Below are 17,500 nucleotides of genomic sequence, written 5' to 3' on the forward strand. Positions count from 1 at the left end.
GAAAAAATGCCCTCATCTGAATTATGGTATTAATTTTGACATACATACAAACAAGTTCAACTATACAACCACGCTTTCAGCCAAGAAACATTTAACAATGTTATTGTATTGAATAGTGAATGAACTGAGTTGCAGCCGGAGCCGGTGTCACTGAACTAAGTGTCATTAGCCTACGTTAATTAGTGAATGAGTACATTCGGTATATTGAAATAGTTTGTGTTGTCTGGTCGCATGCATGTTATTTAGTTTTAGTTCTAGATTTTTCTTTGTTGCAAATGGAGAAAAAGCTAGTTTCTAGCATATATCTACACTGGGTCTGGAATGAAATTTGCTTAGGGGGTGCAAACCCAGGTTCAAAATTATTTACAAACAAGGTCTTTTTTTTGTTATTTTTGTGTTTTGTTCTTTGAGAAGGAACCTAACTTCAAGCTACTTTTTACACATCACTTTTTCTTTACCGTTTTCTAAACCCGAGGAAAATAAGTAGGGCTGCAAATTTTGGTTCTGCACTCCACAAAAATTCTAGGGGGTGCACTTGCACCACCTGCACTCCTTGTTCCCGGGCCCATGTATATCTAAGGTTCCTTCATTGGAATTTTAACAACACCAACAAGACAGATGCACGTGCGCGTGTATTTTGAGTCAGTGCATGTGCAAATTTGTATTTCGTTTAGAGTGTGTACTACTACATATAGTTGCATGTCTAGACAAGTGCATTTGTACTGTGTAATTCTCTCTCATACATAGATTCATACACATGTATACATACATATATATTTCTTTACTACCCACAAGGGGCTAAACACAGAGGGGCCAAACAGGACAGACAAAGAGATTTAGTCGATTACATTGACCCCAGTGCGTAACTGGTACTTAATTAACGACCCCGAAAGGATGAAAGGCAAAGTCGACCACGAAATATGGCTACGCATTTCGCCCGGCGTGCTAACGTTTCTGCCAGCTCGCCGCCTTATACATACATATATACATATATACATACATTCATGCATACATACATACATACATAGGTACGTACGTATGTGTGTGTGTATGTAGACAAGCGCATCTGTACGTGTTCCTCACACATACATAGATATGCGCACACACACACATATATATATACATACAGGGTTTTGCAAAGAAACACAATTTTTACGAACCATAAAACTGGTTATAAATACTAAATAATTGTAGTAGACATATAATTTAATGTAACATTTATTACAACGTAAACATTTAATACTCAATGTAACCACCCATTTAGGTAATTACTGCCCCCACACGAGGGCGGAATTTTTTTTTAAGCTGCCGCAACCTCCGCCATTTTGATTTTACGTGTCGCACATACGATGCAGATCTTCAGACTGTTGACAATCAAGTGCGGTGGAGCATTAGTCCTTGCTTGAAATACGCCCCATAAAAAGTAATCGAGAAGGCTGAGATCTGGGCCAGATGTTGGTCCACATAAAAAAATGGCACCTTCTCATCACGGAAGGCCTGTGTTGCTTTTGACCCATGGAATGGTGCAGAATCCTGGATAAGCACCACATTGTGAAACCCAGACTTCTGCTCCATCCAAGGCTCGGAAAGTTCTACAGGATGTCCAGATACTCCTTTGTGCCAATCTTCAAACCAGACTGAATGAAGTGTGGATCCATGACACTTCCATCACTCGCCACGGCTCCAAATATCATTACAGAGGCAGGATTTTTAGTCTCAAACATAGTGAGGATGTCAGACGGGTTGCATGCAATATTGAACCTTTCAGGAGGTGTACCAGTGGACAAGTTCACCCCACTTTTTCAGGAATGGGGGACAAACCATCTTGTGTCCACATTACTTTTTCCCAGTTAAAAAAACAAATCTCACTAACAAGTCATATATATGTACAATATATAGGGCGGCGAGCTGGCAGAAACGTTAGCACGCCAGGCGAAATGTGTAGCCGTATTTCGTCTGCCGTTACATTCTGAGGTCAACTTTGCCTTTCATCCTTTCGGGGTCGATAAATTAAGTACCAGTTACACACTGGGGTCGATGTAATCGACTTAATCCGTTTGTCTGTTCTTGTTTGTCCCCTCTGTGTTTAGCCCCTTGTGGATAGTAAAGAAATATATATATGTATAATACATATTTTTACATGCTTATTTACGTGCATATATTTATATGAATATACATAAACCCTAAGTTGCAAGTGGTATTGAATTTTGTTCGTTCAATATTTACATCCATTTGCTAAAAAAACTCATCAATAATTTGAGTGAAAATTCTATAGCATTTTTATATATATTTGTCTCACTAAGTGAATATAAATAAATCAACAATACATTGTTTATCAAACTCATAATGGAAATGCAAATAATTTTATTTTTTACTCTTGAATTTCAGCTGCTTCTGTGTTTTTCATAGTATATAACATCCTCAATTGTTAATGACTCAGAGAATATTTTCATTGATCACAACTTATAAAAACCATCACCTTTTCCAAGTGAGCTTTTTCTGCACACTATATATATACAGGGGTTGGACAAAATAATGGAAACACCTAGCATCATAGCGTCATAATTTTGAAATATCTATAAAACTGTCAAAAGCTTTTTTATTTTTGTTTTTTGATTTATTATTTGTGTTGCTTAATATGTTTTGCTAAAATTGCTGTTTGTTTTCAGATATCATCAGAAAAAGGTAATTAAAATTCATTAAAACGACAGATCTGTTGGACTTTCAAAGAGTTCAAATTGTTGGTGCTCGTTTGGCCGGCACTAGCGTAACGAAAACAGCTGAAATGTTTGGTGTATCAAGAAGTACTATCTCGAAAGTAATGACAGCCTTTGAAAAAGAGGGAAAAACCTCCTCGTCGAAACAAAACTCCGAAAGAAAACCAAAACTTTCAGCTAGGAACCGTCGGTAGAAGATTTCTCTAAATTTTCTACTCTAAATATTTTCATATATATATAAAGCTGAAATGTAAAAAATTTGTTTGTCTCATTTTGAGATGGGAACGGTTTAAGGGCTGGTAGATGGGGTCGGATTGGCGCCAAAATTTACAGGGACATATAAAAAGAGGCGAGGAAGTGACTGGACTAGATTAGAAACCCTTATCTCAAAAGCTGTGGTTACTAGAGCAACAAAACCCAGAATTTGACAAGTGTTTGTTGTTTCTCTCTTTCGGATATCACCCTGGCTTCCTCGATCTCTCACTTTCCTTCCTTCCCTCCACATTCTCTCTATAACGACATTTGACAGCTTCGTCTCTCTGTCACTCTTTCTACCACAATCTCTCTCACTGTACATCTGTCTGTATCTACAGAGAGAAAGTGTTGACAGCCACAGAAGTTTAAATATTCCCGCCACAGGTCTTATAGAACGGTGAATTATTATCGCCCACCCCACCTCCTGAAAGGCCCTTTATTACATACAACCCTTCTGGCGTCCTCACTATGCTTGAGACTAAAAATCCTGCCTCTGTAATGATATTGTGGTTGGGAAGCAATATCCCTAACCTTACAGCCATGTCTGTTCTTAAAAACAAAAATAAAGTTGAATACAATAAAATATATAAATCTGTTTATTTCAGAAATTATTTTGTTTCTGGAAAACAAGAAATCACAGAAATGACTTTTGTTTCCAGTGTTAATATTCACAATATTCATTTATATTACATATTATATCTGTTTTATATTAAGGTTATACAATTTATAATTTTGTAATTTCGCGTTTTCTGATATAAGGCACAAAATTGCTGGAGGAAAGAAAAAGTTAGTCTGATTTTATTGATATGTTATATCTTTTAACCCTGGGGGAATTAAAAAAGAAATTTGCCCTCAGTGAAATTTGAACACTGAATGTGAAATAAGATATTTAAATTTCCACAAGTTATTTTATCCCCTGATGAGCTACCAATTTGGCCATGCCAGCACCTTAATTCCTTTGATGCCAACCCACTAGAGACTATCCCTACTCCTAGGATACAAATTCCGTTTTGAAGTGATCTAAATTAAAACTTTCCTATAAAATTCCAAATTTCAATAAATTTTTGATTGTTTTCAAAATTACCATCCCACCTTATATTTTTAAAGCGAATCACTGGGTGTTAATTTCAAGGAAATTTGACTGCTATTTTTTAGCATGTCCAGCAACCATGCACAAGCACTCTATATTTCAGAGCAGTGGTGGTGGTGGTGGTGGTGGTGGTCATGCTGGTGTTGTTGGTGGTGGTGGGGGTAAATTCAACGTCTCTCAAGTTTAAGCCAGATTCCATTCTTTGCAGAGAGAAGAGACTGATTGTTAAGGATAATTGGGTTCTGAAAGTAACAAAGAAAGAAAGAAACAGGGTAAAAGACAGTAGTAGTAGTAGTAGTAGTAGTAGTAGTGGTGGTAGTAGTAGAAGTAGTAGCATTAGAAGTAGTAATAGAAGTAGTAGTAATGGTGGTTGTGGTATTAATAGCAGTTGTAGTAGTAATGGTGGTGGAGGTTATGGGGGTGGTGTTGGTAGTAGTGGTAGTGGTGGTGGTGGTGGTGGTGGTAATAGTAATAGTATTACTGGTGGGAGTGGTAGCAAACAGCAGTAGTAGCAACTGTAGCAGATTATTTAATTATTTTAATCAATTAATTAATTATTTAATTACCTCAGTTTTCTCAGTTGGTACAAATTTATATTTGGTGAGAATCTCAGCCATTGCAAATTTGATTTCCATCAATCCCAACCTCATGCCAATGCAAATCCTGGGTCCAGCGCCAAAGGGCAAGTAAGCAAACTTGGTATGTGTCTTCTGGGCCTCCTCTGAAAATCTGTGAAAAGAAATTCAACAGAGTGAGAGAAAAAAAAAATCATACATATAAATCATCATCATCATCACCAATATTGTCATTGTCACCATATTGTCTTCAAATTTTGGGGCAAGAACAGCAATTTTGGAGCAGGAGATAAGTTGATTGCACTGACCCCAGTGCGTAACTGGTACTTATTTTATTGACTCCCCAAAAGAATGAGAAGCAATGTTAACCTTGGTGGAATTTGAACATGGAATGTAATGCCACTTAGCATCTTGTCTGGTGTGCTAATGATGCAGCAAGATCGATGCCTTTATAATAATAATAATAATAATAATAATAATAATAATAATAGTGAAAACAACATCCATCCATGAATTTATTTTATTTATTTTTAAATACATATTTTGTCTGTGAATTTGCACATGTAATCTGGGAATGCATACAATGAGCATCTCTGTCCAAGGTGTATGGAAAACACTCGGCGAGAAACGGAAGAAAATTTGAAGAAAAAAACATAACAATAATAATAATAATAATAATAATAATAATAATAATAGAGAAATAAATAGAAGAGTGCCATACTTATCATGTGAAATTGGTTGAACGATATTTCAGCATCTAGCGTGCCTTCCACAGGTTAAAAAATTATACGTCAGTCTACTTCATTTTTTTTTGTTTAGATTATATAGGACTGAGAAATAAATAGAAAAGAGTGCCATAGTTATCATGTGAAACTGGTTATTCCTCTATAACTTCTGGAGGAGTTACCTCAGTCCTATATAATCTTAACAAAAAAAAAAAAATGAAGAAGACTGATTTGTAATTTTTGAACCTGTGGAAGGCACGCTAGAAGCCGAAATATCGTTCAAACAATTTCACATGATAACTATGGCACTCTTTGGCACACTTCTATTTATTTCTCTATAATGTTGGTAGATGTAGTTCATCACAATATGCAGCTGTAATGGAAGCAATCAACATTCCACCTTTGAACTTCTCTGCATTATGACTCTGAAATGCAACATCTTTTCTACCCTGATGATGGAGTCTTATCTTATCCAATGTTGATTGCTTCCATTATGGTTGCATATTGTGATAAACTACATCTACTAACATTATGATGGATCTCTGAACCCCCAGAAACAGCTGTTGGACTTACAACACCTTTCTTCGTCCCTTTTAATTTTCTCTGTCACTTAGACTCTGTGTAAGTTGGATCTCTTAGCCCTTTTGTTATCGTATATATTTTGAGATGCTTTGTGTTTCTTTCACTTAATTTCAAATATAACAAAGAATTTAATAAAATAACTTAGTTATCATTAAGTTTGTGTTAGGAACGTAATTTGTGACTAAGGTTTGGTGGAATATTTTCATTCAGAACATATGAAAATAAGACATTTGTACTAAAGAGCCAGAGGCGGTTTTAGCCGGGTTGGTATTGAAAAGGTTAATATAAATATCTATATATTAATGCTTAAATATTCATCATCTGAAAACCTTCACCTTTTGCATGGATACCTATATACATATTTTGTATTTCATACCAAAGCTGTTATATTTAATATATTCAATTTGTTTATCTACACAATTTCCAACATACATACCTATATTTATACATATGAATATACATACATACATACATCACACGCATACACATATAATATGATGATAGGCGCAGGAGTGGCTGTGTGGTAAGTAGCTTGCTTACCAACCACATGGTTCCGGGTTCAGTACCACTGCATGGCACTTTGGGCAAGTGTCTTCTGCTATAGCTTCGGGCCGACCAAAGCCTTGTGAGTGGATTTGGTAGACGGAAACTGAAAGAAGCCTGTCGCATTATGTATATGTGTGTGTGTGTGTGTGTCTGTCTGCATTTGTCACCCCGAACATCATTTGACATGCGATGCTGGTGTGTTTACGTCCCCGTAACCCAGCAGTTCGACAAAAAGTGACTGATAGAATAAGTACTAGGCTTACAAAGAATAAGTTCCGGAGTCGATTTGCTTGACTAAAAAGGTGGCGCTCCAGCATGGCCGCAGTCAAATGACTGAAACAAGTAAAAGAATAAAAGAATAGTAGTCTCTTGTAGTCCTAGGAAGCTGGTTCTGCAATTTCTTGTTGAACAAACCTTTGCATAAATGATTTGTTTATACTGATCAAATGTATGTGTTGTACATTAGGGGACTCCCTCCATCAAATCGATATTGCTTAAACAGGTGCATGGTGTTCCATACATCAGGTGTTGTCAGAGTGATTGCAGAGCAACACAAGATGAAGAGTTTGGCTCAAGACCATAACACACCAACCAGTCCGTGAATTGAAACTGCAATCTCATGATCATGAGGGCAACACACTAACCACTAGACCATGAACTCTAACATACAGATATATACACACAAACATTTCTCAAAGGAGACAATGATAATTTACCTGTCAGGATCAAATTTTTCAGGATCAGGCCAATATTTCGGATTATGGTGCAGAGCATAGACTGGAATATTAATGCCGATTTTTGCAGGAATTGTCCAATTTTTTATGGTGATTTGCTTCTTACTTTTTCTCAGAATACTGCAAAATACAAAAAAGTTTTACATCTTACTTGTTTCAGGAATTAGACTTGAAGTTGAGGTGCCAACATGAATCAACTTCCACTTGATTCAATCAAATCAATTCCAGTATTTTTTTTCGCTTTAAGCCTGGTACTTATTTTATCTGTCTGCTTTTGATGAACTGCAAAGTTACTGGGACATCAACACACTAACACTGATTGTCAAGTGGTGGCAGGGGACAACACAAGTGTTTATTACAAAAATAGGAAGCTACATTGCTGGAATGCAGTTAACGACATCAATGCTACATTGTGAACTTGAGAAAAATTTTGCATATTTTTACTGTTCCACTTACAGATTGTATTTGTAATGTGTGTGTGTGTGTTAGTTGGCTGATTTCTTTTTCTGAAACTCTCTCTCTCTCTCTCTCTCTCTCTCTCTCTCTCTCTCCATATATATATATATATATATATATAAATATAAATATAATAAATAAATAAAATATATGCATATATACATACATATATGTACATACTTACATCTACATGTATATATACATGCATATATATATATATGAGTTCAGGACACCCCAAACAAACGCAGAACACAATGAGAGAAGAAAACATAAAATCAAACAAGGAAACGGACTTTTTTTTAACAACGAAAAAACAAGGAAACGGACTTTTTTTAAACAACGAAAAAACAGAGTACAGGGCAAACAATACAAGGAAAATTCCCCTTCAGCTGCCCTGGTTCGACTCAATGCGTGTTATATATATATATATATATATTCTCAATTAATGACTTGATTTGGTCATCATCTGTAGTGGATGGTCTGCCTGATCGCTCTTTATCAATAATGCTACAATCTCCAGCTCAGAACTTTGCAAACCACTTCCATACAGTTCTTTTGGATAAAGAAACATCACTGTAAACTGCGCATATTTCTTTGGTTGCTTGTGAGACATTTTTCCCTTTACGGAAAAAGAAAAGCATCAAGTGCCGAAAATGAACTTTCTTATCTTCCATTGTAAAGGCATACAGAATTAACACAGGTTATAGGAACATAAAATAATACCTGTTTGCTATGGGATATAATCTTAGTGTTTCTGAGACGCACTGACTGAGGTAAGCTAACTTTTGAACACCATCGTAATCAAGTGTTTTCTGCAAAATACATAAAGAGAAAAGAAGGAGTTCAACATCATCATCATTTATTATTATTATTATCATTATTATTATTATTATTATTATTATTATTATTATTATTATTATTATTATAATATACGTCACACAGTACACAATATTGTGAGGTTGTTGATTGAAGATATTGTGTCTACTGGGGGTTTGTACTGTTTGTCAAGTTTCAACAAGGAACTCAGACAGACAGGACTTTATGCAATATGAGTGCAGTACTGTCTGTCTGAAGCCCTTGCTGTGAGTTGACAAACTGTAAAAACCCCTGATAGACACACTATCTTTAATCAACAACCTCACAATTAATATTATTATTATCATTATTATTATTATTATTATTATTATTATCATCATTATTAAGGCAGCAAGCTGATAGAATCGTTAGTGTTGGAAAAATTGCCTTGCAGTATTCTCTCTAGTTCTTTACATTCTGAGTTCAAATCCTGTTGACATCAGTTTTGCCTTTCGTCTTTCTGGGGTTGATAAAACAAAGGACCAGTCAAATGCTGGAGTCAATGTAATTGTCTAACCCAGTGCTTTTCAAACATTTTGCTGGAGCGGAACCCCAAGGAAACATTCCGCTGGCTCGAGGAACCCCTGTGCAATAATTTAATAGTCTTATGCACACATATCTGCACAGGAGAATTAAAAATTACTGCCGATTTCAGCAGTTTTGTAACTTCTTGCAGAACCCCTGGACTGTACTGGTGGAACCCTAAGGTTTCGCGGAACCCTGGTTGAAAACCACTGGTCTAACCTCCTTGATAAAGTTCAAGCTGCAGAACTTGCAGAACTAGAAATCTGCTCATATTACACAATGCACTCCACCCTAAAAGTAATACCAACTGACACTACCTACCAAGAAAGGAAGATGGTGGATGATCACTAAATGTAGAAGATACCATTAGTACCATGATACTGGGGCTGAAAAATTATGCAGTATGGAGTGAAGGAAGTGTAGACTCAGCAGATGGAGATGGTTTGTGCCAAAATTGCTGGACTTGTGCCAAAATTTAGAACAATCATTATAAGTATTAAATCTAAAACATGCTCTATTTGTTAGCAAGGATGTCTTGAGGGTTGATGACAACAAGCCTCCCTCAAATCCCAAGAATGTTTCTTAGGATTCTGCAGATTGACAATGCAAGTCTCAATTCGAATATCTTATGTAGCAGCTTCGATGTTGCACCAAGTGTACTGATAAGTGGAGGAATAATTATCATCATCTCCCACAAATTCTTCATCTCTGTGGCTAGGTCCTGACACTCAATTTTTTCAATTTCTTTGGTATCCACTCTATTATGATATGGCATTGCAATGTCTATATTTGGTTCTTTTCTCATTTATAATCATAAAAGAGGTTAAATCAAGACAGTTACATGCCATTATAACCTTCATTTGACAGCATCCATTGTGACAAAACGAAAGATCTTCTAGAAGAACTATTTCTTGCTATTACATTGTGACAAAACGAAAGATCCTTCCAGAAAAACTAGTTCTTACTATTACAAAAACTTACAAGAAGACCAGAGCTTGTGTATTGTCATCTGATGGACAAATGGAATTCTTTCAAATTGTAGCTGAGGTGCTACAAGGAGACATGCTTGCACCTTAACTGTTTGCAATTATATTGAATTATGCGAAATGGCAAGCTATAGGCATCAGTGATGAAGACCAGCTAAAACTGCAGAGAGTACTAGCAGTAAACTGTTACAGACCTGGACTTTGCAAATGATGTAATTCCTATGGAAATCCCATAAAATCCTAATTTTTTATTCTCTTTCATACCTTCTGGTGTGTGTTCATACCACTTTTCTGTTACATTGAATCCACACACTTGTTTAACATCCCTATGCTCTCTTTTACCAACAAAGTCATGATAATGTTTATACTCATTTTGTGCTAGCTTACTGCATTTGCTATCTGACTGAGTTAGAAATATTCTTACATAAAAATCAAAATGGATGTGCTAATTAAATACGAACATTTTAAAATGGAAGGTTTTGTGTTTTAAAATCAGCAGGCATCAAATGTTGGTACTAAAAACAGTTGAAAGATAAAAGGGGGCCGTAAGGGTTACTGACCTTTCCAATGACTGATTGGATTTCCTGATACACTTTATCTTGGATGTCTTCGTGTAAGGCTAAAAGGTGGGCCATAAAAGACAAAGTGGTTGCTGTTGTTTCATAGCCAGCCATAAAGAAAATGATGCTCTGGGCAATGATTTCTTCATCGGTTAATTCTAACAAAAGAAAAAAACAATGAGAAAAGAAATTTTTTTAAAAATCAAATTTTGTAAAATACATTTCAAGATTTTGATTATTTCCCAATCAGTAATTGTGAGCATGGAAAAGTGGATAGTGATGATGATGATGGTGATGGTGGTGGTGGTGATAATGATGATGATGGTGAGGATGATGAAGGGGCAGGGGTGACAAACAGCACACAAACACAAAGACACTTAAAACCGGCACTGTGTCAGTTACGATGACGTGCATTCCAGTTGATCTGATTGATGGAACAGCCTGTTCATGAAATAAACATGCGAGTGGCTGAGCACTCCACAGACCTGTGTACCCTTAACAGTTCTCAAGGATATTCAGCATGACACAGATTTCAAAACAACAGAGTTATACTTACTTCTCTTAACTAACTTTGTAGGTATCGGAACATCATCATTTGTTGCATCACCATTCACTGTATTGCCATTATTTGCATCATCATTCTTCACGTCATCATTCTTTGCATTCTTTTCAGGTTGTTCTTCGGTAAAATCATTTTGTTGATCAATCATCAATTGCAGAAGATCTTTCCTGAACTATTAAATAGAAAATTTAAGAAGAGAAAAATGAAGACGGGAAAAATTATAATTCAATGTTGTACAGGCATAGATAGAATGGTAGGTAGATGGATATGCATAAGGAGTTCAAATACTGCCAAGATCAAATTCGCATGTCTCCGTTTCAGGGTCACAATATAAAATGTTAGTTCTTTACTGGAGTCATTCATTCTCTTTCCGTCTGTCTTTTCTTTTTTTACAGCATCCAGCTGTAAAAATCCTGCCAAAACAGTCACAGAAGTCCGGTGCAGGCTTATGCTTGGCCGGTTCCTGTCAAATCATCTCACCCATGCAAGCTGGACGTTAATCAATGATGATGTTTCAGTTCTATATTTAAGAGATGAGGAATTATGTACATTATTACATTCGACAGATATTTGTCCTCAATTTGTTTGTTGTTAACACAACGTTTCGGCTGATATACCCTCCAGCCTTCTTCAGGTGTCTTGGGGAAATTTCGAACTGGGTTCTCATTCATAAGGTATTTTTTGTTCGATGTTATTATTATTATTAATAATAATAATGCCCACGGGCAAATGGCGTAGTGGTTGAGAGCATGGGCTACTAACCCCAAGATTCCAAATTCGATTCCGAGCAGTGACTTGAATAATAATAATAATATTAATAATAATAATGATAATAATAATAATAATAATAATAATAATAATAATAATAATAATATTGATAATAATAATAATAATTATAATAATAAAAACAACAACATCGAAAAATACCTTAGGAATGAGAACCCAGGTTCGAAGTTTCCCCAAGACACCTGATGAAGGCTGGAGGGTATATCAGCCGAAATGTTGTGTTAACAACAAACAAGATGAGGACAAATAGCCGTCAAATGTAAATAATGCAAATGATGATGTTTGCTCTGTGTGTGACTCTTCTCAAATAGGACAACTTATGGCATGAAGTAAAAAATGTTCAATTTATAAAAAACAAAACACTGAACTTTACCTGGCCATTAGTTCGTTTCCGATCTGCCAAGATTTTCTTGCATAAATCATAAAAGAATTGTCTTGATCGAGTTGCAACCACTCGTGTGAATAACAGGAACTTGAAAAACTTGCGTGAAATAACTACAAAGATACAAAAGAACGACGTGTTTAACTGATAGTATATATGTGTGTGTATGTGTCTGTGTGAGTGTATGTGTGTATATGTGTGTGTGCATGTATGTGTATGTGGGTGTGTATATATGTGTGTTTATATATATGAGTGTGTTTGTGTATATGTGTGTGTGTATATATATACATATATATATACACACACACAATAAAATTGGCTCATTACTTTTGACTGACAGATTTTAAAAAATTATTTTTTGTAACTAAACACTTTCAAACTTCGTATATTTGTAGAATGTGTCACATAAAACATCTTTTACTCTTGGTGCTGTTGAGAAAATTCTGTATTTTGGAAGTTATTTCTTGTTAAAGTAGTCGTATTTTGGTAATTTCAACCAATTGAAATTAACAATTAATTTTAATTTGATTATTAACAATTTTAAGGAACGCAATTTATCATGTCTTCATAAAATTGGGTATACTTTCTCCAGATATAAATAGTACTTATTATAAACTACCCTTTAAACTAAATACAACTAGTTATAATGAGCATTTTTACTTTAATATATATAGGAGTAGTAAAATTGTAATGGGGGGGTTGTGGAGTTTAGTGGGTGCTTTTTACGTGCCACCGGCACAGGTGCCAGATACACATATATATATACAACAGGTTTGTTTCAGTTTCTGTCTAGCAAATCCACTCATAAGGATTTGGTTGGACTGAGACTATAGTAGAAGACATTTATCCAAAGTGCCAAACATTGGGACTGAACCCAGAACCATGTTGTTGGGAAGCAAGCTGGTTACCACATAGCCATATATATATTATCATCATACATATACATCCACATATATATACATAGATATATATACATCGATACACATATACACATATACACACATACTCACTTTGATATTATGTACATAAATTACATTAGATTAAAAAACAACAGTAAAATATAAAGGAAACATATAAAAAGACAAAAAAAAGGGTCAGCTAACAAGAAATGACAAAGGTTGATTTGAATCGACTTCTGCGGACCAAGTAAGTGGCATTCTTGACAAATGGATTGTCTGGATTCTTCTGTGAGTTAACTTCTACACCAAAAGCTGTTGTAGCAATAACATCCATAGTATAGCAACCAAACAGACTGGAATGGAAATGAGAAAACATAAAATGTGTAATGTGGGTTGTCATCATCAGCATCATCATCATTATCATCATCATAACTATCATCATCTGTCATCATTACCATCAACATTGTCATCCTCGTCATCACCATCTTCATCACCATAATGGTCATCATTATCATCATTATCAATATCATCATACTCATAGTTGTCATCATCTTTATCATCATTGTCACCATAGCTGTCATCATCATTGTCATCATCATCATCATCATCGTTGTGATCATCATCATCATCATCACCATCATCAACACTGTCATCACACCTGTCATCATCTTTAGCATCATGATCATCATCATTCTCATCACCTTTATCCTCATCATCATCCTCATCATCTTTATTATCATCAACATCACCATAGCTGTCATCATCATTGTCACTGTCATCACCACCATTACTACTTGTTTTTAATGAGTCATAATCACCCTTGCTAGTCATAGAGGACTTCATGCCATGTGCACAACATCACCAGTAAGAAAAATCATCAAATCAGCCTCTCCTCCTTCTCCTTCTCCTCCTCCTCCTCCTCCTCCTCCTCCTCCTCCTCATCATCATCATCATCATCATCATCATCATCATCATTTTATACCTACACGGTGTCCCAAAAGTCACTGATGGCTTTCACTAAATGCATGAAATTTTGATACAATATAAACGACATAATGGAAATTAAAATGCACAGGTCAAATTTTGAAACACCGCTACATCACATATGAAAAATTACATCGCTTAAAAGGCAGCCATTTTTGACTTTGCATGCCCGTGCTCTTTCCAAAACTTGCTCCATAACAACCTCAAGAGTTTCAGACCCCGCTTCTCTGATTTCTCTATTGATGTTCTCCTTCAGTTGCACCAGGGTCTGCAGTTTGTTGACATAAACCCTCTCTTTCAAGTATCCCCACAGAAAAAAATCTGGACTAGTCAAGTCTGGGGAATGTAAAACCCAGTTGACATTGCTGTAGCAGGAGATTATTCTCTCTTCAAAGCATTGCCATAGCAACTGCATTGTTTCTCTTGCAGTATGAGCAGTTGCCCCATCTTACTAGAACCATGTGTGAGGTCTATTTTGAATGGCCTTTCCATTATGTCCTTTATATTTACTTTTAAAATTAAGGAAGTTATTAAAAACTGAAACCCATCAATGACTTTTGGGACACCCAGTACTTTCCATGCAAGCATGTCACAGTTTGAATCCATCCAAGTCCGTTCTTATTTGGGGCTCCTGCATTGTTTACCCTTTTGATAGCAACCCACTGACCCTAGTCCTATGATACAGACTTCTTGATTTAAAAACTTCTCTAACTCAAAACCTTCCATCAAACTTTCCTGTGAACTTTATCATTGTGAATCTGGTATTTGGAATATAAATTATTTTACTTAATTCTTAACTATTTTCAAAATTAATTAAAGCAAAAACAGTGTAGTTCAACAGAAATATGTTAACGAAACGGTTAAACAGGTCAGAGGTGTTCATATCACTCTTGAACATTTTTTTGTATTCTTTGTATGGTTTTTTTATGGCTGGATTCTCTTCTTTAACACCGACCATTTTACGGAATCTACTGTAGTGGTCTTGCAGAAAGCAAGATAGGGCAAGTAAGATAGCCTGGCCATCCACTGCAGCCACCTCCATTCCTAATTATTTTGACCTTGTCTTGCCACTGGATTGAAGATGGTCGATGAATAGAGAGAGAGAGAGAGAGGTTCATAGCATGCAACTCTTCTTCACTTTAAACTAAGTCAACATGCAAGTCATCAGTCATTATAAATGATGACTAGATGATCCTCAAGGCTCTGACAGACAAGCATGGTAGCCCTACTGGGACATTACCAGTGGCATATGATGGTTGTTATATTGGCTGTGCTGCCACACCCAATGCCACCAAGTTTCAAGCAGGGGTGTAACAAAAGTTTTCCATTAAGATTTGTGATTAAATTAATGAGTAAGATTGATATTTATAATGAATTTGCCATTTTCAATGGGTGTGCAGCACACACCCAGCATACCCGGAATATATACCATTGGAAATTACTGAGTTGAGCTGGAGGTAGGAAGCAGCAGTAAGAGCAACAACAACAACAAAAAGAAGGTAGGTCACCAAATGACTGTACTCACTGGCTCACATCCACGTCTTCCCCTGTTTTTGCAATATTGTCGCAGGCTTCTTCCAAATTATCAGCTGCTGTCTTTATGAGTGGTTGCATCTTGATTTCACAAAGGAAGAGAAAGGAATGGAAAGAGAGAGAGAGAGAGAGGGAGATTACAATCAAATTCCATCACATTGAATGTAGTGCTACATGTGTTCGTGTGTGTTGTTGTGTGGAAAATGCAAGCACGAGTCTGCCCTGCCTGGAGTAGCTGCACCAACAGAGGTGCCACTTCACATGAACAGAATAGGATCATAGGAATGCAAAGGAAACATGAGTTGTGCAAGTCTAGAATCAAAAGAGGTACATAAAATATACCTCTTTTAGCTTTTTGGCTGAAAAATTCGGTGACAGAAGTGTCCTTAAGTATTTCCACTCTTCATTTTTGGCATTAAGGATCATTTTCTTGGCAATTCTGTCAAGCGGAACAACTTGCTGAAAGGAAATTTGAAAAAGTAAAAGAAAGAAAAAGAAAAAAAAAAGCATTATCGCAAATTAATAATTTCAAATTTTGGCACAAGGCCAGCAATTCTGAGACTTTTTTTTAGGAGCAAAAGTTATAAATCTTCCACATTATTGTAATTTTAGTAAACCATTACAATATAAGCTGCCCTACCAACTTTTGTGATTCCATATTGAAGGAGATGATTATAACAACACTTTGAACACACCCCACAAAATACCAACCCACCAATGTTCAACTGGTACTTATTTTATCGATCCCAAAAGGATAAAAGATAAAGTTGAGCTTGGTGGAATTTGAACTCAGAATGTAAAGGTAGATAAAATGCTACTAAGTATTCTGTCCGGCATGATGATGATTCCGTCAGCTCATGGCCTACTATCTCAGATTATTAACAAATATTTTGACAAGCTGATAGAGACCTCCATACAGTGGTTTGAGATCTTGGTCCTTCCATAAACAGCCTTGCCCAGGCTTGTGCCTCGGAAGGGGTCTTTTTAGGTGCAATCTCATGGTCAATCATGACCTAAGGGGTGGTCCTTACCTTTACCCTACATACATATAATGGTATTAAGAGGGGAGGCTGGTATGCATGAATAAATATGCAATAAATTTGACAAAGAAATCTGACAGCTAAAGAGTTAATGTTTGAAATAATAAGCTGACTTACATAATGGTTTGTGAAGTTATGGAACTGTTTCACCATTATTTGTTCCAACATCTCTGGATCTCCAATCAGCAGTGCTGGCTGTCTTCCAAGATAAAAGCTAAAAACCGAAAATATATATAAATAAACAGTTTGGCAAAAGAGACTGACAAAATAAATGCCAAATGTTAAAAAAAGTACTAGAGTCAGTTTATTCAACAAAACCTTTCAAAGCATTGCCACAGCTTGGCCACAGATAAATGACTGAAACAACCAAAAGATAAATGGAGATACAATTTCTGTGTAAATAAATATGTGCTAAGAAGTTTACTTTCCAGCCACAAGGTTCTGTGTTCAGTTCCACAATGCAGCACCTTGGACAAAAGTGTTCTATAGCCCTGGGCCACCCAAAGACTTGTGAGTGAATATGGTAAGTGGAAACTAAAAGAGGTCCATTACACACACACGCGTGCACACACACACACACACACCACACACACACACACACACACACACACACACACACACACACACACACACACACACATATATATATATATTATATATATATATATATAGATACATATACAAATTATCTCCCAAATTAATTCATAT

The 17,500-nt window shown here is 36.0% G+C and overlaps 1 protein-coding gene across 1 annotated transcript; it reads right to left on the bottom strand.

Annotated features, from left to right (window-relative positions):
- Nucleotides 1-4,068: 4,068 nt before the first annotated feature.
- On the bottom strand, nt 4,069-16,183 carry LOC115224699 (cytochrome P450 3A14-like). Its single transcript, XM_029795556.2, has 10 exons — nt 16,095-16,183; nt 15,745-15,833; nt 13,440-13,588; nt 12,328-12,449; nt 11,163-11,340; nt 10,607-10,764; nt 8,404-8,492; nt 7,207-7,344; nt 4,629-4,791; nt 4,069-4,304 (listed from the first exon to the last, which is right to left on the bottom strand). The coding sequence occupies exons 1-10, from the start codon at nt 16,176-16,178 to the stop codon at nt 4,230-4,232; spliced, it is 1,245 nt and encodes a 414-aa protein (XP_029651416.2). The 5' UTR covers nt 16,179-16,183; the 3' UTR covers nt 4,069-4,229.
- Between the last annotated feature and the right edge of the window lie 1,317 nt (nt 16,184-17,500).

This window comes from Octopus sinensis, linkage group LG26 (assembly GCF_006345805.1).
Source record: "Octopus sinensis linkage group LG26, ASM634580v1, whole genome shotgun sequence".
NCBI classification, from domain to species: Eukaryota; Metazoa; Mollusca; class Cephalopoda; order Octopoda; family Octopodidae; genus Octopus; species Octopus sinensis.